Source organism: Charadrius vociferus, unplaced genomic scaffold (assembly GCF_000708025.1).
Source record: "Charadrius vociferus isolate BGI_N301 unplaced genomic scaffold, ASM70802v2 scaffold341, whole genome shotgun sequence".
Taxonomy (NCBI): domain Eukaryota; kingdom Metazoa; phylum Chordata; class Aves; order Charadriiformes; family Charadriidae; genus Charadrius; species Charadrius vociferus.
In genome coordinates, this window is record NW_009646847.1 from 94,182 (window position 1) to 117,743 (window position 23,562).

The window sequence follows — 23,562 nt, forward strand, 5'->3', positions numbered from 1 at the left end:
GCAGCATATATGCTGTATGCATGCTGCATATTTCTGTTTCTTTCTGTTTGAGGGTATAAATGGTGAATGGAAACTAATTCTAATTTAAGAAAACAACGTAAACATCCCAAGTAGCACTGATCTTTCTCAACTCAAAGTGGCTGCAAATCAGCTCTTAAATATTGTCACTGAAATTAATATCTAGATTTAATAGTTCTTGCCAATCCTTTAAATGTTTTTGAAAAAAGCATTGCATTAATGCATGATATGGAAAGGATAAATTTGCCTTTAAATTGGAATGCAGTTCAGAGTGACTGAATTCTCCAATTTCAGCCACTATATTTGCCAAAGAACAAACTGGAAAATGGAACTGGTATCATTCATCTGCTCCTCGTTGACTGGGAGGTTCGGGAAGGGACTTCCTATGAAGATAAAAGCAGAGTAGTTTATTGATAAACTGTAATGACCACTACTAAATTTTACAATCTGAAGTCAAGTAGGTTTACTTTTCAATTCATTTAGCACAGAAAAGCTGTAAGAAACAGTAACAGTTTAGAAATACTTTGTCATCAGTCATTGATACCCGCTGGTAATCACAAGGAGGTTATAGGAAGGTTTGATTTATAGGAAGGTTTGCTAAGTTTTGTTGTTAGTTAAATCTATATATCATGGCTGAACATACTTTATTCTGTTGTTTTTAAACAGCTTAAACTGGATAAAATAGTTCAACTACCTCTAATCCTTTTAGACTTGAGAAATTAATAGAACATTCTGGATTTTAAGAAAATCCCTAACAACAAAAAGGAAAACATTGTGTTCCTCTTAATAGGTATTACCTCTATGACACCAGTAACTAGCTGAACAAACATATTGTATAATTACATATATTATGTCCAACTTGTTTCGAAAATTAGATTATTTCTGTGGCTCTGGTTTATTGTGTAAGGTGTGGTCAGCAGTGCAGAAATACAGAAGATAGCATCTCCCCCCTAGGAAGTTTAAATCTGAATATAAAATTCAGTTAGTTTATTCCTCAGTGAGCTACAGCTGATTTAAATAAATAAAGACAGGCCTATGTTGGTCCATACTGCTTCCTCTCAAACATTTTAGCCTACACTTTCAACTGATCTGGCCATTAAAATTCTTCAGTGGAAATGATTGTGTCGTTCTCCAGAAATCTTCAGGGTTTTGTTTTAGTCATTTAGCTGTCCTTTCATGTTTCTAAAACAGATTGATCTGTGTGACCTCTGGAGAAGTCACAATCACATTGTTTAAAATATCCTGCTTAATATTAATTTTTCAGAGGTCTGTCCCAAGCTGTCTCCGTACGCATAAAGGACTCAGCTAATAAAGTCTGAGAGCAATCAGTCTCAGTGACTGGAAAGAGTCAAATTACATAAATTTCACGTCTTCTTATATCAGCATGTCACCGATACAGATATTTCATCCCTGTTCTGAACCTTCAGAATAAACAGCTACATCATACTGACTGATACCAGTTCCATTTTGCCTACCAACTCAGTTGATTTTATATTTTATTTCTCATTTATGATGGAATAATCAGCAGCTCTTTTTCTCATTTATTTTCTCATATTTTTATTCCAGGATTTGCCTCTGAAGCAGGGAGTGTCTGCATTAAAAATGACCTGTAGTTCTCTGCTTCATAGGTTAGAAACTTATTTTAATATTTTGTGGCTAAGCACAGTCCCGTCTTTTTCAAAAATAAAAATTTCCGACAATAAATTGTTTAATTGGCATTGAATGTGGATTATATGCATTTTGCACTGGGGCTTCCATTATTTTAGATGAAATGGCTTCTACACAAATAATCAGTCCAGCTGAGGCATTGAAAGCTCTGTTTACTTGCAGCCATTTTTATGAATTAACGTTAAGTTTTAAAAAAGTTGATTACAGTGGATCATACTAAGTCTTATTTGGACATTTCCAAAGTACTGTATTGGTTAGGCTGTATTGCTTTAAGCATCTACATTCTAAAACTTACCAAATTCCAAATATTTGTTGGGGGAAAGAAATCAGTTAATAAATCACTTTATTTCAATGGGACTGCTATAGCCAGCACACACAGAACCGTGTATCTTGTATTTACTTCTGAATTATACACCGCAGATGCTTCTTCAGCTCCTTCCTCTTCCTCCATGGGCGGTGCTTGCAGCTCCTTTACCACCTCTTCCAGTCCTACCATTTACTCTACCTCAGTCACCGACAGCAAGGCTATGCAAGTGGAGAGCTGCTCCTCAGCCGTGGGGGTAAGTAACAGAGGGGTAAGTGAAAAGCAGTTAACCAGTAACACAGTCCAGCAGCAGCAGTCAACGCCGAAGAGACACACAGTCCTGTACATCTCGCCACCACCTGAGGACTTGCTGGACAACAGTCGGATGTCCTGCCAGGATGAGGGGTGTGGATTGGAGTCAGAACAGAGCTGCAGTATGTGGATGGAGGATTCACCCTCCAACTTCAGTAACATGAGTACCAGTTCCTACAATGATAACACTGAGGTGCCACGTAAATCACGCAAACGAAATCCAAAGCAGAGGCCAGGGATCAAACGTCGAGATTGTGAAGAGTCCAACATGGATATATTTGATGCCGACAGTGCCAAAGCTCCTCACTATGTCCTTTCTCAGCTCAGCACGGACAGCAAAGGCAACTCAAAAGCAGGAAATGGGTTGGTATCTGTTTTTTGTTTGTTTTTTTAAAAAAAAAAGTTCTATCACCATATGTAAAACCAAACTAATAAAACTCCCTCCATGAGTCAAGTGTTCTACTCAGGTTCTCACATAAATCCCTTTCCTTCTCTGCTGTTCCCTTTTGCGTCCTAGCCCATGATAAGTTCTCATTAGACTCGTTAATCTTTGTTTAGAAGATAAAGCTAAACTTCCCTGCAACAATTGGACACAGCACTGATTAGCTAATCTGTATTTTTGTTAATATGTATTCTTGTTTAAGTGAAACTCCTAAAAGACTCCACAATTCCATTTATAAAACGGCAATAAAAACGTTTTTGTATTTAAAAAGAAAGGCAGAAGTGGACTGGACGCACCTTAAATTTTAATGTTTTTTGCAGGAGTTTATGTGAGGATTTCAGTCTGTGCACTTTACCTGCTTCTGTTTGTGCCTCTCTATTTATCAAATAGAGAGTGATGGGAGTAGAAGTTAATTGCTTGTTAGGATTTCTCATGATTTAAATTAACACATGCTTTACTTTTTTATAAAAAATGTCAAGATGATGTGGTGAACCAGATTTTGTTTTTTCTTGTGAATTCACTTCTGTATTTGATTTTTTTCAGAAATAAATCTCTAATCCTGTTTCTCTCTGTGCTTCTGGGTCGTGTGCATGCGTGTGTCTGTACTTGGGCACGCCTGGGTGGTGGTCTCTCATCTTTCCCACTTCACACTGTTCACTAAATGCATTTCAGTAGTTGCTTAAAGAGGAGAAAGTCCATCAGTTTATAATAGTGTGTTGATACATTTTCTTTATTTTATTTTATAACTTGTGGCTTCTTTAGTACTTTTAAGATGGATGGTCAAGTGGATAGATTTGGCTTTTTGATTTTGTTTTGGTTTTCTTTTTGGGGGGGGTGTATTTTGTTTCTGTTTTTACTTTTCTGTATGTGTTCGCAGTATGTTCTAATGTTCATCACAGTAATGGTGAATATTAAAATTTGACTGATGGGAAAGATTATGAACTTCTCATATTCCAAAGGGAAATGGCCTGTAGTCTGTATTCCCAGGGTCATTGCAGTTCCATACTTAAAATTTCACTGTTGGAAAGTGATTCTGAGAAACTCTCCAGAGTGTGCTGCCCTGGGCACCGCGTCGGGAAAAGCTGAGCTGGTTGGTACCAGGAGCGTTGGCTCTGCTGCCTGCCCTTCTCTCCTCGGACCTCTGGGTCTTCTGGTGTTTCCTTACAACAGCCGCTCTAAGCTTGAGTGCAGCAGTCCAGCATCTCTCCTTTTCACCAGCTGAAATTGAGAGTAAAGGAAAACATTAGTACACTGTAGACCTGAAAAAGCAAATTAGCGTATGTAAAGCAACTGCTTGGAACTAGGAAACTGCCTCCACCGAGCACAAAGCAGGTCAGGCTCTCCCGTACAAAGGGAGGAAACTTTATCGAAAGGCAAGAACTGTGTGACTGCAAATGTGATCTCTGGACAGAAAGGGGAGATTTAGAAAACTCTGGAACAATATGTATCATCTCCATCTAAAATGTCACAAGGCTGTAACATTCCCTAAAATATTCAGGGCTAACCAATGAACAGTCATCGGTACCGTCAGCAGCATTCTGTGAACGTGCAGGGATAGATAAGCATAATTTTTTTCTGATGTGTCTTATACAGACTAGTTTGAACTGTTCCTCTTATGTAACAGAATTGTCCTTGTAAATAAAAGCCCTGGGATAAGAAATGACCAAGATACTAGAAAAAGTAATTTTGCAGTTGGAATATGGAGATTTAGCATTACCAATCTAGGTCACAGTAGTGACTTTTTTCTTTTTGCTTTCCAGCCTGATGGAGTTCAGCCCAGGGAGTTCATTTACTTTTGGCTTTAAGAAAAGAGCAAGGAAAGCACCCTTGCTAATTTGTGGAGCGGAAATGGCATTTGCCTTAAAAGAGACTTCTAGTCAGCTGTCTTTAAGAGCTAGGAAGGAAAAGAATATATCCCTGTGGAAACTTAGAATTTGTGAAAGCCTTTTTAGAAATGGATGAATTGATGGTGATTTAGGGCAGAGTCTCGGATTTCCGACATGCTTGCTCTCACTTTCACTTTCAGGTTTTCACTGAGAACAGCCCTGATGCCAGTGCAGGACCAGGGAAACCTTAACTCAGGAAATCTGTTTTAATAGAATTGTGGAGTTTACTGCTTACGTTTCTTTTCTAGAAAAGAAGTGCTAGCTTTGAGGAGACGTCTGGTAACAGTTGACCTAATAAAGTATTTCATACACACATTTACTTACCATTTGTATGTGCATAGATACTAGTATTATAATTAAACAAAATTAAAAGGATGTGTAAATGATACATTCTCGTAATTGGAGAATAAAGACCACTGAGGAGTTCTGGTGAAGACTTTACAATTGCTTTCAAGTTCAGCTAATCTGATTGAAAGTAATGATTACTTTAGCTTTTTAGAGGGAAAACTTCCAAAATAATTGTTAGGCAGTATCTCTTTGCATAACTATGACAACATTGAAATGTTGGCAATTAAGGTAACTTGGGTTTTAAGAGTGAAATGATGTCAGGAAAACAGAGTTGTATTGGAGAGGCCAAAATATTAATGTCACACTGCTAAAACTTCGCATTTTGAATGTTCAAAGTGAATTTCATTTTGATTGCTGCCTCTAACGCTTTCCTTCAAAATTCAGTAATATCTCAGTCTCCTGTATTAATTTATGGAGCTGGAAGTTCCAAGCGTGACAAGGTCAGACTAAGCAATGCATGTCTCTACATGGCGCTTTCTCCTGCGACAGGTCCCAGGCACAGCGTTTTGAATAATGCGGTGGTGTTCGCAGTGGCTGAGGTTGCCCAGTGTTCCTTCCCGTGTTCCTTGTGGGAAGCTAAGAGATTGTAGCTGTGATCTAAAATTCCAAGTAAGAAAAAGAGAAAACTTCCATTGAAAGTCTATTGGTGTAACATCCTGACAGGAAGACTAGAGAAAGTGATTATCTAACAAGCTTGAATTGGATTAGCATTTTTGCTTAACTTGCGCAAAAGTGAAGAGCGTAGTGGTGTTAATTACAGTTTATTTAGTGTATCGCAGGTTTTGTGTATGCTATATTGAAGAAGAATTTTGTCCCTTTTTATTTTCCTAAAAGAAGGTACGTTTTTACATAGTATTTTTATTTTTTTAAAAGAGCGCGTTTGACTAGACTGTGGCAGAGTAATCGGGACTCCTTGGCAGAATTTGACTAGACAGAGTAATGGGGCAGAGTAATCGGGACTCCTTGGCAGAAAGATGGTACTCTTGCAGTCTTCTGTACCCTCTGGATCCTGCCTCTCTGCCGTCACTGGGTTGAAGACGAGCGTGCAAGGCAGCCAGGGCTGCTCAGGGACACGTGCCGCGTGTCTGTCCCGGGCTCGGCTGGATGAGCAGGAGGTGTGCTGGACAGTCCATGGTGAAGCGGTTAACCTTCGCAAAGAAAAAAACGTGAATGAAATTCATGCAAAGCACAGACCTCGTAACAGCTCAGCGCTGTCCATTCTGACCCTTTGTTACAGGTTTTAAAAAGTTTTGGAAGGCTTAGTAGAAATAAGAGTGTGACAAATAGGACTTACAGGGGTAGGAGATGTGGTGGAATCAGGGGGCAAAGTACCTGAGCTCCCCTGGGGTAGGAGAAGGCCATTCTGTAGGAACAGTGCTGGGCCAGGCTGTGCAGGGGCTGGGGAATGACTGGGAAGTATTTGCGTACTGTGTGGCCTCGTGCTATTCATTGCACAGTCGGAGTTTCAGGAAAGGTGCTGATAATATTTGTTAGTATAAATCATCTGGTAATCGGGAAGAGGGCATTACGGGTTACCCCAGCCCTCAGGTCAGCAAAAAACTCGTACAGTGGCAAAGCGCTCAATAAATGATTTTGAAGAAAAGGCATTTCTTTCACCCTTCTCTCCATGAAGAAAAAATCCTGGATAAATTACTTCCGTATATTGCACATGGAAACAGGATTTGTTTTTTTTAAGCAATTCACACCTGTTACTTTAAACTGATTTCTTCAGAGTCATTAGCTGTTAGAAACTACTTTTTGGTAGTAAAAAAGAATATTACATTCTGTGTAAACTCATCGAGCCCTTTTTCTGCCTGTACCATTTGCCACGGCACGTTTACATGTGCTAGTGTTAAATGAGCTTATTAGACTTCAGTTCAGATTCATTATACAAACCTGCTCTGTATAAGATCAAGAGTTATTTTCCATTGTGCTTTAAAGTGAATGCAAAATCAATCACACGGTGTTATACTTTGGAGGGCTTCTTCATTCAGGTTTTAATTATGGAACTGAACACAAGATACAGTACATCTTACGCTACGCCCCTGGAAAGAAACAGTCTTTTTGCATACACTGCAGATTGAAAATTGGTGCAATTGTGTCAGAGCTTCTTACAACTACTAATTTGGTTTGAACATAAAATTATCAATCTGTTTTGACAGAAATTAGTATTTGAGTTTGCATGGATCTGCAAGTTCAGGTGGAGACAGGCATGAGGCTGTTTTCCTGTTTAAAGAAGTATCATTTAACCTTAAATCCATTCAGTGTGTGTGTGTACATATGTATATTTGTTACAGAAGTGAAACAGCTTATTCAGATAATATCAGGCTGTATCATATACTATGAAAAAGCAGGTTATGAGCCATCTTCTGTTTGTTAACATAGTTTAATGCTAATTGCTTTTCCCTTCCTTTATGTTTACTCTCTGAAAAGCCGTTCTATTTGCACTGGATGGAGGAGGTGGGGAAGCACTGTTCCTCTTCATCCTACAGGTTTCCTTCTCTGTCAGAAAGAGAATTCCAAAGTTTGCTCTCAACTATGAATCTTCTGTCTGTTAATATACACTCTTTACCTTTCTAGCTTTTCTGTGATTTAGTTTGTTTTTATTGGGAGCTACTTATAACATCTCTTTAATGGTTTGCTTTGACTTCCCAGAGCATCAGAGAACCAGAAAGGAGCTGGAGGGAAGAAGACCCCAATGTTGTGTGGTCAGTATCCGACTAAGAGTGAGGGGAAGGAGCTGAAGATAGTGGTGCAGCCAGAAACCCAGCACAGGGCTCGTTATTTGACTGAAGGCAGCCGAGGCTCCGTGAAAGACCGGACACAGCAAGGCTTTCCGACTGTCAAGGTAGGCTGTTTAGCGTTAGGTGATAGGGGAGCCCCTTTCCAAGGGATGCTTTAGTAGAATGGGAGCTGATTCAGTTCAAATAGGCCTAGAATCTCTGTTTTTAGAGGGAAGGGGTGAGACTTCACAGTATTTTTGCTGTGGAGACTGCAGTGTATCTCTTCTTGCAGGTAACAAGAAGTCTTATTTGCAGCACAAAGTTACAGGAGGAAGGAAGCTTTATGTCAAGGCAGTGATATATAATCTGTGATGCATATCCTGTTAGACCACAATTACACGAACTGTGTAAATAGATAGACACTTGAAGCATACAGAGCTAAGACAGTGAAATGCTGTAACCGATTGCTGACAGTGGTGGGTCATCATTATGCTTTATTGGTAAGGACATAAAACTAGGTTTCATTTAAAAAAAAATAAAAGGTGGGGTTTTTTTTTGTTTGGGTTTTCTGATGTTGTTTTTATGGTTTTTTTTTAGTTTGGATTTCTTTTTTTTTTTTTTTAAGAAGTATCTGAATCCACATATCCAGTGTCTGTGTTTCAAGCAGAGTCAGAATGATCTAACTAAGGTGTACTTTACGGGTTGCATTGCTCAGTATGGTTAGCAGTAGTGAATATGTGTGGATCGGTAGTGGGGGGAGAAGAAAAGAGGAAGCAGTTTTATGCATACTTAACAAATGCAGCCTATTTCCTGTACAGACTTTGATGCTTGGAAGTTTAGGTGTTGATGGTCACTTGCTCTGAGGCGGGGATGAGTGGGGCAGAGGACTGAATGGTGTCCTCAGTCCTGATCAAGGGGAAGGATCTGGATAGAGCAGATGCATTCAGGGATCCAGGGCCCGGCTGCAGAGCTGGTTTCTCCAGCAAGCATTTGGCTGCTTTGTTCATCTTGCTTCATTTGGAGGGGAGAAAAGGAGAACTGATGTAATTCACCTTACTCAAAGAGCGGAAAAAATGTTTGTGATCAGGCTTGCCAGCCTGGTGAAGGAGGGCTTTACTGTAAGTTTGTCAGAGGATGGAAACCAAAGCCCAGAAGGAAAGGAGAAGCTACAAATAGAGGAGAAACACAAGGAAGAAGGCTACAGAGAAGTCTTTCACGTTCCTGCTCTGAAGGGAGAACATTCAAAGGCTGTCCTCCAGTGAGTGCACACTAATGCACAGAGGGTGAATTTGGAGGTCTTGTTTCTTCCCTTGAGCAGTCACAGGGCTGTGACTTGACTGGAATCGCAGAGACAAGGGATAGCATACATGGCTGGAATGCAGTCCTGGATGTGCACCAGCTGTTCAGAAAGAAGAGGGGAAGTCATGTATCGTAGGGAGCTCTTTCACTGCACAGACCTCCAGCATGAAATCGGAGACTGGCCTGTTGAGATCAGAGGAAGGAGGAAGCTAAGAGTAATGTTTTGGTATCTGTTACAGACTGCCTGACTGAGAAGATAATAGATGGTGCTTTCTATAGGTAACTAACAGGAGTCTCCTGCGTACAGGCTTCTCTCACTGTGAAAGATTTCAGCCATCTGTCCTGTCTGCTAGGATGGCTCCATAGTCTGGTGCAAGCAACGGAAGAGCTTGAGGACTGTGCTTGTGAAGGTTTCCTAATGCGAATGGTAGAGCAGCGTACCAGGAGTAATGCTTTACTTGACTTACACAGAGACAAACAAGAACTGATGTCAAATATCATCACAAAAGTTGCAACAGCCACAGTATGAATGTGAGGGTGTACACTGAACTGAATGCAGGCCAGCATTGCACGCTCACTGGAACTAAGGCAAATGGCATCCTGGTTATATTGGGAGGAATGTGGTCAGCAGGTCAAGCGAGTAGACCACTATATTTGTTATCATACAAATAAGAAGGATAAAAGACATTTCCTTTCATGTTTTTCCTTAGTTGTGCCACTTTGAGAAAGCAGCAAAGCAGCTCTCAATCCAAACTAATTTACCAGGTCCACAAAGAAATGTTTGTTTATGATACAGCCCTTAAAATTTGTGCTGACTACTGCTGACAGCGTATAGAAGTATATTTGTCTTTAAAGTCTGGTTCAACAATGTTAGAAACATCTCCAACACTTCACTGAGTCCTCCTGAGTAACGTAGAAATCCTGTAAAGTTTCATAAGAAAAGAATCCATTCATATAGTCCTGTTGCTATGGTGATTTAGTGCTCATTTATGTGAATTTTCTTAATGGGCCTTTGTTCATCTGAATTTCTTTTTAATTCCTTTCCCAGTTACCCTTTAGCACCCATCAGTGAAAATTCTGTTTGGAAGAGTCTCATGTTACTGAATTCCTGGAAGCTCAAGCTTGCTTTACCAGTAGGCACACTAATTCATACCCTGTATATAAAAGTCTGCCAGGGTTGGACAGGCAAAATGAGTCAGTGGATTTTCAGGAAATCTGAGCTAGAGAAAAAATGTATAAAGAACCAGAGGGTTTTTTTGTTTGTTTTATTTGGTTTTTTTTTTTAGTGTGTTTTAAAGATGGGGAAGAATAGTGTAGAAATATTTCTAGTTCAGTAGAGATCTGGTGCTTGCTCTTCTCGGGCATAACCTGTGTCGGGCAACCATTCAGATGCTTCACTTTTAAGCAGACTGATGAGGACAAGCAGGTTCTGTGGCCCTTTAAAGAAAACCATGTTACTTGATGACTTAGAACTAGACCATTTACAATTAATATGCAACGTTAAAATTGTATGAACAAGCATTAATGTGTCTGGCAAAAGAAAGATTATCCTGACTGGAAAGTATCAGCAGAAGCATTCCCAGCCATCAGCAGCAGATTTTCATGGTTTCTTGCTAACAGCTTTGCAAAGCTGGAGCAGGTGATGAGAGATGCTCTCGCACGCCTTTCATATCTTTTTCTAACAAGAACACCAGGAAAGAAAAGCAACGCTGGTTAGCTGTGGTGATGCTCTTTCTAGCCAAGGAGATCTTGGGGATGTGACACAGAGACCATTCATTCAGCTTTCCATGCAAAAAAGTTTTAGTGGTGGAATATCTGAGCACCCTTTACTCCCCACTTCCTTTTCATCACCTGGTGAAGTTAAGTTCTCTCTTATTCAGTATTTTCATGGTATGTTGTTTACTTGGGCTCTCTTGGCTTTTGAGCTCTTGATACGAACTGTAGCTGTCAGCCTGTGGTTCGTATGTGGGTGCCTGTACCAGGCCACCTCCAGCAATCTTTTGATCTTTTGGCTTTGCCCATCTGTAACAGTCATAACCCACCTACCTGCTGTAAGGTGGTTGCTCCTTTTGCACATGAGGAGCACACTATGATTTTATCAGTATTTGCTGGGTTTTTGGCGTTTGTTGTTTTGTTTGTTTTTTTTTTTTTCCCCTGAACTAGCTAAGAACTCCAGAACTAAATTTTGTAAGTGTGCCAGAGACTAATCCCCTAAGAGGTCCTCTGGAGGATTTAGCTCTCATTTACATCACATTACTAATAAAGATTGAGCTTTTTTCTCTTCTGCAAGTATTGACTGGGCTTCCAGGCCTAGGACGAAACATAACATTGTCACCAGAAATACTCTAGCAACAATTATGGCTTAATGAAAACAATTAAAAATATATTTTTTTTTTTTTTTATGTCCTAGAATGCTGTGGCAAAGAATTTCCATCTCCGGCCTGGGAATTTGACAGTGATCTAGTGTTTCTTTTCACTTGGAGTGTTTTTCTACTAGTACCTAAAAAGAATGAGAGGTTTTGTAATATGATGCCCAGGTTTACTTGAAGGCTCCTTTTACTTTTGCATCAGAGTATTTTTAGTATGTAGCACCACAGTGGGATTTTGCTAATAAAAAAAAAAGTGTTAAAAGGACACAAACCCTTTCATGCTAGTACGTTAAAGTTATAAAAATGAATGCATTTTTCACTAATGTGTTCTGGGATAATTATGGCTTGCACACTGGATTGCAGGAGGACTGCTAAATCATTCTGTGAAATGTATGTCTGACCCGCTTTTATTTATTAAGTGTTTCAGTGACTCCTAACACTGTTCATAAACTTCAAGTAGGAGAGGTCAAGTTGCCAGCTCTAATTTTTATTTTGGTGTCTGAAGGCAAAGTAGGTTTGCTTGGTTGGACTATACAATCATTCATCCCATTCCTCCCTCTGCTTTCCCCCTCATCCTGTTCTGACTCATCCAGTGGCTTTGCAAGTGTTAGTCAATTTTAATCGGGTTTCACAGAGATTACAAGGTGCAGCTGGCATGAAGATGGGATGCTAGAAGCACAGCATGCTAATTGATTGATCGGCATACGTGTACTGACCAACAAATTCTCATCAACTTTGGAACCAGCACAGCAAAAATTCTCTTTCTCAGCTGACTGGTGGATGTAGATGTTGGTGGGGAAGGAGGATCCTGGGAAGAGATGGGGAAATAGTTACAGTTGGGGTGAGAGTAAGGGGTCGTAAGAGACCTGAAAGTTGGAGTTGGGATAGTTCTGTGTGAGGACAGATAGGATAGAAGCTGGTTTAAAAATAAAATAGTAATAATAATAATGAAAAAAGTTATTTCACCTGTTTATTAAATGACTGATTTGTCTTTTAAAGGAAGAACAAATGAGAAAAGATAAAAAATATTAATGTTTTGTTCATAAACTAGATGAAAAATTTTTGTTCCTTCTTCCCTTAGGATTGTTTCCAGTGACACTGGGAGCAGATACACTTCAAATTCAGCTGTATAAAATGTTGCCGGTTTTAACTCGGAGGCTTTGCTGGCCCAGTGAAATATTTGACTTGTGTTGTTGTGTTTCAGCTGGAAGGTCACAACGAGCCGGTGATGCTGCAGGTGTTCGTGGGTAATGACTCCGGTCGAGTGAAGCCCCACGGGTTCTACCAGGCCTGCAGAGTTACTGGGAGAAACACTACTCCCTGTAAAGAAGTGGACATAGAGGGGACTACTGTTATTGAGGTCGGACTGGACCCGAGCAACAACATGACACTTGCGTGAGTAGCTTTTCTTTTTAAAAAAAATATTTTCATTTATTAGCTTGTTTTTAGAAACTGATTTTTCTTTTTCGATTGGATTGTTTAGCAGTTAAAAATCTGAACATCTTAGCACACACCAGGCACTTAGTGACGCTACATGTATAAGAAAAACTTAAATTGCATTCTCAGTTTGTTCATTGTACTTAATGCTTAATGTGGTCTTTCCTAAAACTTTATCGGTTAACTTTATGTTAGTTTCACGTTCTGTTTGAACAATAGTATGCATACTCAAGCATTACATTGACTATAAACTAGTCACTATTTCTGTTAGTTATCTTGTCTTTTAGCAAGTACAGAATTGCTAATGAGAAGAGGGAAGGAGAACATTGGGGTCTTCAGATCCCTTTAGACCCTTTAGGCTGGAAGTTGTGGATAGTGAGGCTAAACTCTGGCTTTTCTCCTCACTTGCTTTGCTTGTTCCATTTCTGTCATTTTTACCAGATAGTCCTTTGTCACAGAAGCCTCCTGCTTTGCTATCTTTACAGAGCTTGTCTGGTCAAGTATGGGTGACATTCTGGAGACGGCTTCCAGGTGCATGTAGGCAGTGCACGGCCACTGCTGAGAAGGGACGCACTCTGTCTGATGGCAGTAGTTAACTGCAGTAGATTTTTGAGCACGTGGCCTCGTCTGCCCGTGTGGGTTAGATCTCCCAAGAAACTTTAGAGATAAGCTTTTCACGTGTATCTTAATATATAGAAAGGGAGTGATCTTCTTTCTAAGTATTCTTTTCGGTAGAACGTCTTTTAATGGGTATGTGGTTGAAGGCTGCCACTCTTCACTTAGAAGCTTGTCTTGTTTTAAGAGAAGAAATGTTTCTTCAATTTACAGCGTCCACTTCTTAAGCAGGGCAATACAGTTTGCTAACAGACTGAATCAATTTGTTCGTTTTTTTTTTTTTTTAATACAAAATATATTCCCATGATGAGTTTGGAAACTGCTTCTTAGAGAGTAATTTTTATAATTGTCCTCAAGTGTTAATGTAAAACCATACAAGTGTAAAGATACTAGAAAGATAAATTTGGAATTATCTAGGAAGAAAGGTTTGCCTAGGCTATTTTCTCAAAAGATGTCTTGATGTCTCAAAAGAAATCTTCCTAGTATTTCAGTGATGCTGTAGCACCTCTCTATTGATGGTAATGCCGGTGCCACCTTCTGAATCACACTCTCCCTTCCTCTCTGCTCCCTAGCTGGTTGGGTTTTTTTTTGGTCCTGATACAGAACAAAAATTTGTTCTACTCAAATTAGGTATCAGATGGTCCCTGTACTTCTTGGATGTAGGGTCTAAGATCCCAGTAAATTTGCAATATTATTATTATTAACACATCAGGCTGCGTTGTTTGGTTTTGTTTGTTTTTTTTTCTTGAAATAATTTTGCATCTAGCATGTCTTTCTGAAAGTTAGCACTGCATCACCCTCTCACCCTGGCCCTGTATACATTTCCCATAGGACCACAGTTTTGGTATGACGTATCTATCACTTCCAAGTTCTACTGTGCATAAAAAATAATATGACTACAGTAAGTTTTCTTCTACTACTGCTTTAAGTGAATGCAGCATATTTTGTAGTAATAATCTTACAAACCCAGATCTAGCCTCAGGAATGGAATAATGAAGATCTGCGATGTATGATTTGAATGCTTACCAGAATTACTTTGCTACCTTGCGTTTCCTGTTTTATTCGTACTACTTTCGTATCCCTTCCTCCCATGATTCATCATCCAGATTATGTAGGGAGGAATTGAAGACTGGGCTATATAATGAGAAAGGTCATATAGAGATTTCATGTAAATAAAAAAAAATAATCTAATAATATTTCGTTAATTACTTCAAGAGTTTTGACTTTGCGGCTGGTGTAACTAGTTGAAAGGTTATTAAAGATGATGAACTTAAACTCTCACCTCTTTTGTGTTGCTAGGGTTGATTGCGTGGGAATACTGAAGCTGAGAAATGCTGATGTTGAAGCTAGGATAGGGATTGCTGGTTCCAAGAAAAAAAGCACGCGTGCTAGGCTGGTATTTCGTGTTAACATCACTCGCAAAGATGGTTCAACTTTGACTCTTCAGACACCTTCTTCCCCAATTTTGTGCAGTAAGTATCAAAATAAAAAGTTGGTATGAGAGGACTCTGGATTTTAGTGCAATTGCCATAAAATGCCTTTAGGGGAGAAAACCCCCCAGTTTTAATCTGTGATTATTTCAGAATTGCTATGGCTAAGATCACACAGATTGATTTTTTTTTTTTTTTTTATTTGGAGCACGGGTTAGTTAAATGACTGACCAGTATTTAAAAGTAGTTATAAATGTTATTAAATGAATTTTTGCCTTTTAAAAGGTCAGAATTTTTGTCATGATTGCTTTGAACTTATTGTATGACTTTTTGATACAGTTTTTAATCTCTTCTGTTTTGTCACGTTCACCTGTCAGCTTTCAGTGATACAAAGGACTTCTATTAAGTTAGTGAGCATGGCTCTTTACAGCTGTGGTAGTTTGTTGGGCCAGAGGCTGAATCTGTTCTGGTTCAGTGCAAGAATGAAACTTTTTATAGCTATTTATTTAAAATGCTCTGCTTAGCACTGAGCGCAGATGGCTGCATCGCCTGGTTGGGTTATACTGAACAGGGAAAATGAAGTCAGAGGAGTCTGCCTGTGCGTATACTGTCTGTAGTGACTTCCAGTTACAGGGAATTCTGCTCATCTGCCAAAGAGAAGAGAGAGTGAAAAGTGGTTAATACAGCTGTTGATGGGGTTATTGATATTTCTCGAGGAACAAGATGATAGGAAAGCTTTTTCTCCGTGTGTGGAACATACTATGGTTATGCAAGCTCCTGTGCGCATGTGTTGGGCTCTTTCCATTGTATAAAAAAAAGTTATTTGTTTGGGGTTTTTTCTTTTTTCTAAACACTGCCAGTACCTATTGTGTCAGGGCTTCTATTCAACTCGTCAGAAACAGTAGCTTTGTTGCCAGCGAAAGAACAGATTGGAAGAGGAGGTAATTAAAGACATGTGAGCTTCCACATCAGATACCACCATGCGATTCCAGTGCTGCAGGCAACAGGCGATTCGGCAGATGTGCCATGTAGCCTGTCCCTCCTTCCAGTATTCTGCTCTCCCAGAGAATCCCTTTGCAAGACTCGGAGAGAGCAGGAACCCTGCGGAAACCCTGGAAAGGCTGATAACCAAAGACGCGTCATTGCTGATGCAGGGCAGGACTCTCCTTCTGTCTTTAGCCATCTTCGATGCTTTAGGTCATGGTTTGATGTTTGGGGTGCTCTTCCAGGAACATCAGCTTGAGGTGTTCTCTCTTGTTTCCTCCTCCTGGCACTTTTTGCTAAATCTTTTCTTTTTCCAGGCATGGAGTTCTCAGAATTATGCATTTATGTTGTTGGAAAATATAATAGTACATTTGCTAGAAATATGGTTGTCTCCGTAGCTCCAGTCAGTATAGCATTGTAGTACCTGATATTAATTTGCAGATTTAAGAAAAAAATCATTTTCCATAAAATCTCCAAAAGCTATTTCTGTATACATTTTTTTTGTATCATTAACTTACTGGTTAAAGTTATTTAAATCATAGCAGAAATCGGAATGGAAATAATCTAGTGTTTTCTTTAACATGTAACAATCTAAACCTTGCTATTGTAAGTAGAAGCTGAGAATCTGAGGTGTTTTAGAGACCGATTTAAAAATAGGTCTAGATTCTAAAAAAGCTGTATTTGATGCACTTCCTGCTTAGCTTATTGATAAGGCAATTCCACTATTGGTTTATGAGGGTCCCTTGTAATCTTCATTCTCTGTTTGCTGAATGCATCCATTTATACCTGTAATATCAGCGGCTGTGTTTTGAGATACGGGCAGTGAGTAAAGACCAGGAGATAGAATAGGACAGTTTGGGTTGGAAGGGACCTTTGAAGGTCATCTAGTCCAACCCCCCTGCCATGAGCAGGGACATCTTCAACTCGATCAGGTGGCTCAGAGCCCCATCCAACCTGACCTGGAATGTTTCCCAGGATGTGGGGCACCTACCACCTCTCTGGGCAACCTGTGCCAGTATTTCAGTATATGTTCCAGTGTTCCAATATATGAGTGATGACATGCTAAGGGACATGAGGAGGAAAGGAAGAAGGAAAGGAGGAGATAAAAGTTGTCCTTCCATAAATAAGGTTCTAAAAATAAATACAGTGAAAAGCAACTTGGTTTAGTTTTTAGCAAGCTGGGTTTCGGTCAGTTGATAAGAAAATCTTCCTAATTGTGTAAATTGCTAAGAGATTGCCCAGCAATTATATAGCACCTCCATTGCAGGAAGTCTAATCCAAAGAAACAAAATGCTCTGGTTAGACTCGTGTCTTTGAGAAATGATGTGGGTAAAACTGATCATGGTGTAAAGGTTGAGAGGGAAATTTTTGAGGCTCTCTTCAGACTTTTTTCCCGGATTCTGTGCTTCTGCTGTCTTAACTTACTCTGAAGTTACAGTAACTTGCAACAGACTTTAGCCAATGAAGTAATGCTGTTACATATATATTGGCTGATCGAAATGTGGCATAGAATTTTGTTGTTTAAATTATTTGTTTATATAAATCATCTCCTCCAGCACATTACATCTGGTTTGTTTGTTACATACATCTTATTACAGATATGTACTGTACCTTCTCGTAATGAGGTTTACATTTTCACTCACCAGCGCCTGTTTATGTTATGTATTATCACTAATATTGCTGTCAAAGTTTCAATAATGTTCCTGCAACCATAGGAAAGACATTAAGTAGATGCAGGCTCTTTATTTAAGGTCTACATTTTAAATAGGCTTTGATAACTTGTTAGCAAACATAAATCGAGTTACTCTTTTCAGAAGTTCATATGCCTTGAGCATATTTAGTAGTTGCGTAATGGTTGCCTAGGAACGCGCTGCAACAGTTGTTGAAAAATCCTTTCTGAAAGGTCATTAAATAATTTGGAATGTTACAGTACGTGTGTTGCTCTACGTAGTAAGCCCAGAGAATACTGTTATTAAACACTACAAGTGGGCCACATAAGTGCAAAGCACGAGTACAAGCTTATGCCACTAGGATTTTATGGTGAATAGAAAAGGTGTTTGAGAAACCTTTACTAGAAACTGGAATTATTTTATAACATATTAAATGTGAAAAAATCAAAACACATTATTTTACAACGCGTATCTGTATTTAAATTGTCTTTGGGGCTCATTTTCGTTTAACACATATGGTCTTATTTGATTTATGGTTTAAAAAGCATAGAAATAGTTTACAGCAAAGACAGTTTTTAATAGTGTTGTATAAATTATCATCTGAATCAGTGGCTGAGAGGCAGAGGTTTCCAAGGGCATGTATCTGTAAGCCGCATTCTCTTTGCTAGTTTATAGGATATAAATTGCTATAATCCCCAACTACAGAGACGCAAGTCTTGCAAGGATTTGTATTAGCTGACGTATATAGGTCTAGAAAGTCATCGAATCATAGAATGGTTTGGGTTGGAAGGGACCTTAAAGACCATCTGGTTCCAACCCCCCTGCCATGGGCAGGGCCACCTCCCACTAGATCAGGTTGCTCAAAGCCCTGGGTTGGTTCTTGCACCAGCCAGAAAGCTATGTTATGTAAAAAAAATCTGTAAAAATCCAGGTAATATGGGAATTACTACTTCTACCCTTTTGCATAGCAGAACAAAACAAGCTTCATAAAAATATCCTTTTAGCTTAAGGATGAATTTGAAGGTATGCTTCAGCTGTATCTAAGGGCTGATGCATTTGTTTATCACTCTCTATGGCAGGAAATTACAGAACCAAATTTTCTTCTCTCCTGAGCACTTCTTGAGCTTTACCTCAAACACTGAAAGTTTTATTTTGAGATTTAATAAATACAGGAGAAAAGGGAAAAGATTATTATTGGATCATTTACCTGAGTGTGATTTTTATGATGTCATTACATTTAGTGAGGAAATAATAGAAACAGTTATCTTCTGAAAAGTTTTGTCATGAGTGATATAGTAACGAAAGAAGCTCAGGAATGATTTTGTTTTTTCCTTTATAATCATAGAATGGTTTGGGTTGGAAAGGACCTTAAAGATCATCTAGTTCCAACCCAAAAGATTTTTGTTTTGGATGTTATCTTCTTGGTTTCAAACTATGTGTTTTTTCAATTGCAGCTCAACCAGCAGGAGTTCCAGAGATCCTAAAGAAAAGTCTGCACAGTTGTTCAGTGAAGGGTGAAGAGGAAGTTTTTCTGATTGGCAAGAACTTTCTAAAGGGAACAAAAGTGATTTTCCAAGAGAATGTTTCTGGTTAGTGTGAAAGCAGTAATGGCTTGGGGTGCTGGAGAAGAACCTATTTGGGTTTATGTCGGTTGATAAGGATTAGTTGTAGAGAACAAACTGAGAAGCAGAACCAAAGGCACTAAAAGAAATTGCTTTGTTGCTTTATATGGATAATACAATAAATTATGCTTTTTAACTTTCATTTAGATGAAAACTCTTGGAAGGCAGAAGCTGAAATAGACATGGAATTATTTCATCAGGTACTTCTGTATTTTTTTTTTTTTTATTACCACCAAAAAAAGACTGACTCTGTTTCCAAAGAAAAATTGAATAAGCCTTTCCCTCTTCCTGTGCATTTCTAGAAATAATAGTCCTTTTCTTCAAGTAAGTTCTTTAGTGAGTCTGGTAGAATATCTTTGTTTTGGGTTTACACAAGTATAATTGTTCAATTTCTAATTGAGAACTTGGATGCCACAGTAGGAGCACGGTATCTGAACTTGGTGAGCAAGGCTTTGCCCTTACATACAACATAATTAAAAGGCCTAATACAGTTTTCCAGTAGCTTTCCTAAGGACACGTTAGATTACAGCTGAGTGGAAATATATTGTGTGTATGCCATAGTCATATACTTGGCTGAATTTTTGTTGTGCTTTGAAATGTTGTGCAAAATATTTGTGTTTTTTTTTTTTTTGACACAACTCAGTGTCTTTAAGAGCTACTGGACTGAAATTACAGAAATTTAGATGTAAATGATGTCTGACAAATGTCGTCTTGGTTCCATCTGTGAAGGCAGTATTCCATGCCTGCACTGGTAGAAATGATTTCTCACTTCTTGTGGGATAGATAGTTGGGGAATAGACAGATCACTCATCACTAATACTGTTGATGACTGATTGCAAGCCTATTTTTTGATGTCTGCTCAGTGTTAAATCCGCTTAGGTGTAACATGAAGCTGCATCCTCCATCTGTTCACACTGAATACAAAGATCTGATTCAGCAGAACAGTGAAGTGTCTGAGTCCAGCAGAATTTGATGGCCAACTGGTTGTAGTTCAGTAAGGCATGTTAGGCATAAGCTGATGTTTAACGTACTGGACTTTGTGTCTGTCCTTTCTTCACTTTCTATTTAAGCTGTAAGTTGCCAGTGAGGATCATATAGGCAGATTATTCAAATCTCTCTTGTAGCACAAGTTTGTTACTGAAAGTGTAACTTGATCACGTTTCCCCCTATGTCTTTGCTTTTTATGGTATTTTATCAGTCTGTTTGTTTTGATGGATGTAAATACAGTGGAGGTCAATAGTAATGAAGTAAGGTTTCTAATGGAGTGGGGGTGTTATTATTTTTGCATTGCAGAATCACCTTATTGTGAAGGTGCCACCATATCATGACCAGCAAATAACCTCAGCTGTTTCTGTGGGAATATATGTGGTGACCAATGCTGGAAGATCACATGATGTGCAACCATTTACATACACTCCAGATACATGTAAGTGAAATAGAAAACTGGGGGAAGACACGGACAGTTTTACCTGCTAAGCATCTCATTTCTGATTTCATAATATTGAGTCTGTACAGCAGAAATGTTAAGTAACTTGGATCTTTTCTAACTCCTCTTGCTGGTGAGGTTTGCTATGTTAAATAATAAAATCTACAGGCTTGGCTTTTCTTATTTATGTGGCAAGTAGCTCCAATTTCAGCTACATGGAGACAGTTATTCTTAGAAAATAGCATCCATTTCTAGTACGAGGTTCAAAATGAAAAGCAGGAAAAAAAGTAGGCATACTACATAGAGGGCTCCAAATATAACCAAAAATAGCACCAGGCTTTATCCTAAGGAATGCTGATGTTTGACCATCTAATGTATTTTTATTTACCTATATTATAATACACAGCACAATTACTGACTGGCTCTTTCATTTTTGGAAGTGAAAGTGATGTTTTGGGCACTGTGCATTCACAGCCACAAACAGAAAATTTATGTACAACTCAGAATGTTTCTCTGGGTTTCAAAGAACTTTAATTTCTTTAAGGTATAAGTAACTATTTTGGTTTGCTTTGGCTTTTTTTTTTTGCTTGTTTGTTGTTTTAACATAAGGAAGTTTTCAATGTGTTTTGTCTCAACAGCTGGTACTCTGAATGTTAATGTGAAGAAGGAAATCTCCAGCCCAGCCCAACATTGTTCCTTTGAAGAGGCTATAAAAGGTACTAAATTGATTCTTATCATTGTTGTTAATAATTTAACTATAAATTCCTACCCAAATTTGGAGTTATGAATCAGACGGCCTGTGAAGATAAGTCTGTGCTTATGAAATCTGGCCATATTCTTACAGTGAGGTTTATTTATTTTTTTATTGTGAATATTTTACTTTATAACTGTATTCCTTTAAGTATATTTTAACATGAGCTAGTATAGAACAAAAACTTTGCCAAAAAAAAAAAAAATTGCAAAAACATACATAAAGGGGTGGGGGGGGGAAGAGCTGAGTACTGAAAAACAGAAATGTGCTAACTTGATATTTTTCGGAAGGTGTCCAGTGGTTTTATAAAACTGCTTTCAGTGGGTCTAGTTAAGAATGCTAATTCTGGCAATTTCAACTTACTCCCTTCAGTGAGGGGTGGTTTTTGTATGGTTTTTTTTTTTTTTTTCCTGGCCATTCTGTCCATGCAGTGTGTCATTTTGTCCTAAGGGTGCAGGTCTTGCGTTTGGATTTTAAGTGTGAAGTGAATTGATCCTTCTGATATTGAAATAACGTAGAGGAAGGAAATGTTTTTAGTTGATTGTTAAAACCATGGTAGTGTACAAAGCTTACTGGAAATTTCCATAGCCTGCTCTGGAGAAAGCAGGTTGAAAAGTAAGCAAATTAACAATGTGATCACAAGTTTGATAGGAATCCATAGCTTCAGGTTAAAATCGTGAAGCTCATGTTTGAAGTTAATAGCTTGGTCTTGGCAGGGGATATATTTACAAGTTGACTTTACAACTTGTTAGGGAGGATAATACAAGATATGATGAGTTTAAACCTGCAGAGAGTATTTGGGGGAGAAATACGCAAAAATATTTAGGGCAATGAAACAAGCTGATAAAAGGGACTGGTAAGACTTCTAGTAGCAAGATGAAAAAGACGAAGAAAATAATAACTGATGTATCAGGGCAAGCCTGACATCCATCTAGTAGAGTATGGAAATTTAACTAGGGGAATATACCGACTGCTTCAGGAGAACATCTGCTCTGCATAAGAAAACAATGTACTATTTTTGTTGCTTCATGTCCTCCATTTAATTTATGCAATAAATCTTAATTTACTTTCTTGTGTGGGTTTTCTGCAAGCCAGCTCTTTTTTGACAGTTCATTCCTGTACCTATTTTACTCTAGGTTGATCAGGAACCAGAGGTCAGACAATTTTGTCTGCTTTATGTACTTTGTCTCTGCATATGTCCCAGCCCGTCCTTCCTCACTGTTCTGAAATGATAAAGACCAGGTGGGGATCCAGTGGGCTGCCACTTCCTTCCTGTTTCCTTTCATTGGGAGCAAAATCCTAGAATTCATAATTGCTTAAGTGGTATTTCCAGCAGCCCTGGCCAAATAGAATAAACTGTTGTTGCCAGTCATGTACAGTTAGGTACTGAACTACAGGGCCTTACTCTTCCTATCACAGGCAGTTTTAAGCTTTGTCTCGGTTATCTGTGAATAATCCTTAAAATAATTTATATTACAACATCTGCATATGTAAAAAACCAAAACATGGCTCCCCAAAGCCATTACAGATTCTTAGCTCTAACATTTTAAGTAGAGACCACAGATTTGACAGACTTCAGTGACAAGTTACGTTTCAGGACAACAAATTTATAATTCTAAGCTGTTCTGTAAAACCCGAGGAAGATGGGGGTGTATGGACAGCCACGTAGTTCAGGTCTTTGCCTTCTAACAGTGAAGTAGTGCTGGAGCATTGTTTTTAAGTGTTTAATGATGTTTTCTGTTTCCAGCAAAAAAGGAAAGAGGGTGTGTGTGCCTTGATAAAGATGGTAACTCTTCAGAAGTTCTAAACTAAGTGTATTATGAAAACATAGTACAAGACCAAAACCAACAGTGTTTCTCTGCTTTTGAAACTTCTTTTTCATTATTAACCTCACTTCATTTTTTCATTCTTCTAACCAAATACGTCACTGTGAACGAACATACCATTGTTAGAATCTAAGCTGTATGCCATTGGGATTTTTTTTTTTTTAATTACTTACATAATTTTTTTAATTGTTTCTGATGAACACAACATGATTAAGCACATAGAAGAGAGAAGCTTATAAATTGGGACTACAGTATAGAAAAATACTGACTGGTGTCTTTAAATACGCTGTATGACGAGCTGTCCTGAAGTAGACGTATTTTAGAATAGTCTCACTCAAACTGCGTTCCCTGCCAGCAGCACAGCCCGACACGTCAGGTCACGGGGCTTGTGTTTCTGGAGCCACCCCAAACCTGTGAGTGAACAGGAGGGAA

At 38.7% G+C, this 23,562-nt stretch overlaps 1 protein-coding gene across 1 annotated transcript in view; it reads left to right on the forward strand.

Moving 5' to 3' along the window:
- The window catches only part of NFAT5 (nuclear factor of activated T-cells 5, tonicity-responsive), a 41,390-nt gene that overhangs the window by 10,874 nt on the left and 6,954 nt on the right, over positions 1-23,562 (forward strand). Inside the window, exons 2-9 of the mRNA XM_009894037.1 lie at positions 2,107-2,665; positions 7,634-7,826; positions 12,574-12,764; positions 14,721-14,893; positions 18,960-19,094; positions 19,275-19,327; positions 20,421-20,553; positions 21,192-21,269. Coding sequence (XP_009892339.1) covers positions 2,107-2,665; positions 7,634-7,826; positions 12,574-12,764; positions 14,721-14,893; positions 18,960-19,094; positions 19,275-19,327; positions 20,421-20,553; positions 21,192-21,269 — 1,515 coding nt within the window. The remainder of the gene's footprint in view (positions 1-2,106; positions 2,666-7,633; positions 7,827-12,573; positions 12,765-14,720; positions 14,894-18,959; positions 19,095-19,274; positions 19,328-20,420; positions 20,554-21,191; positions 21,270-23,562) is intronic.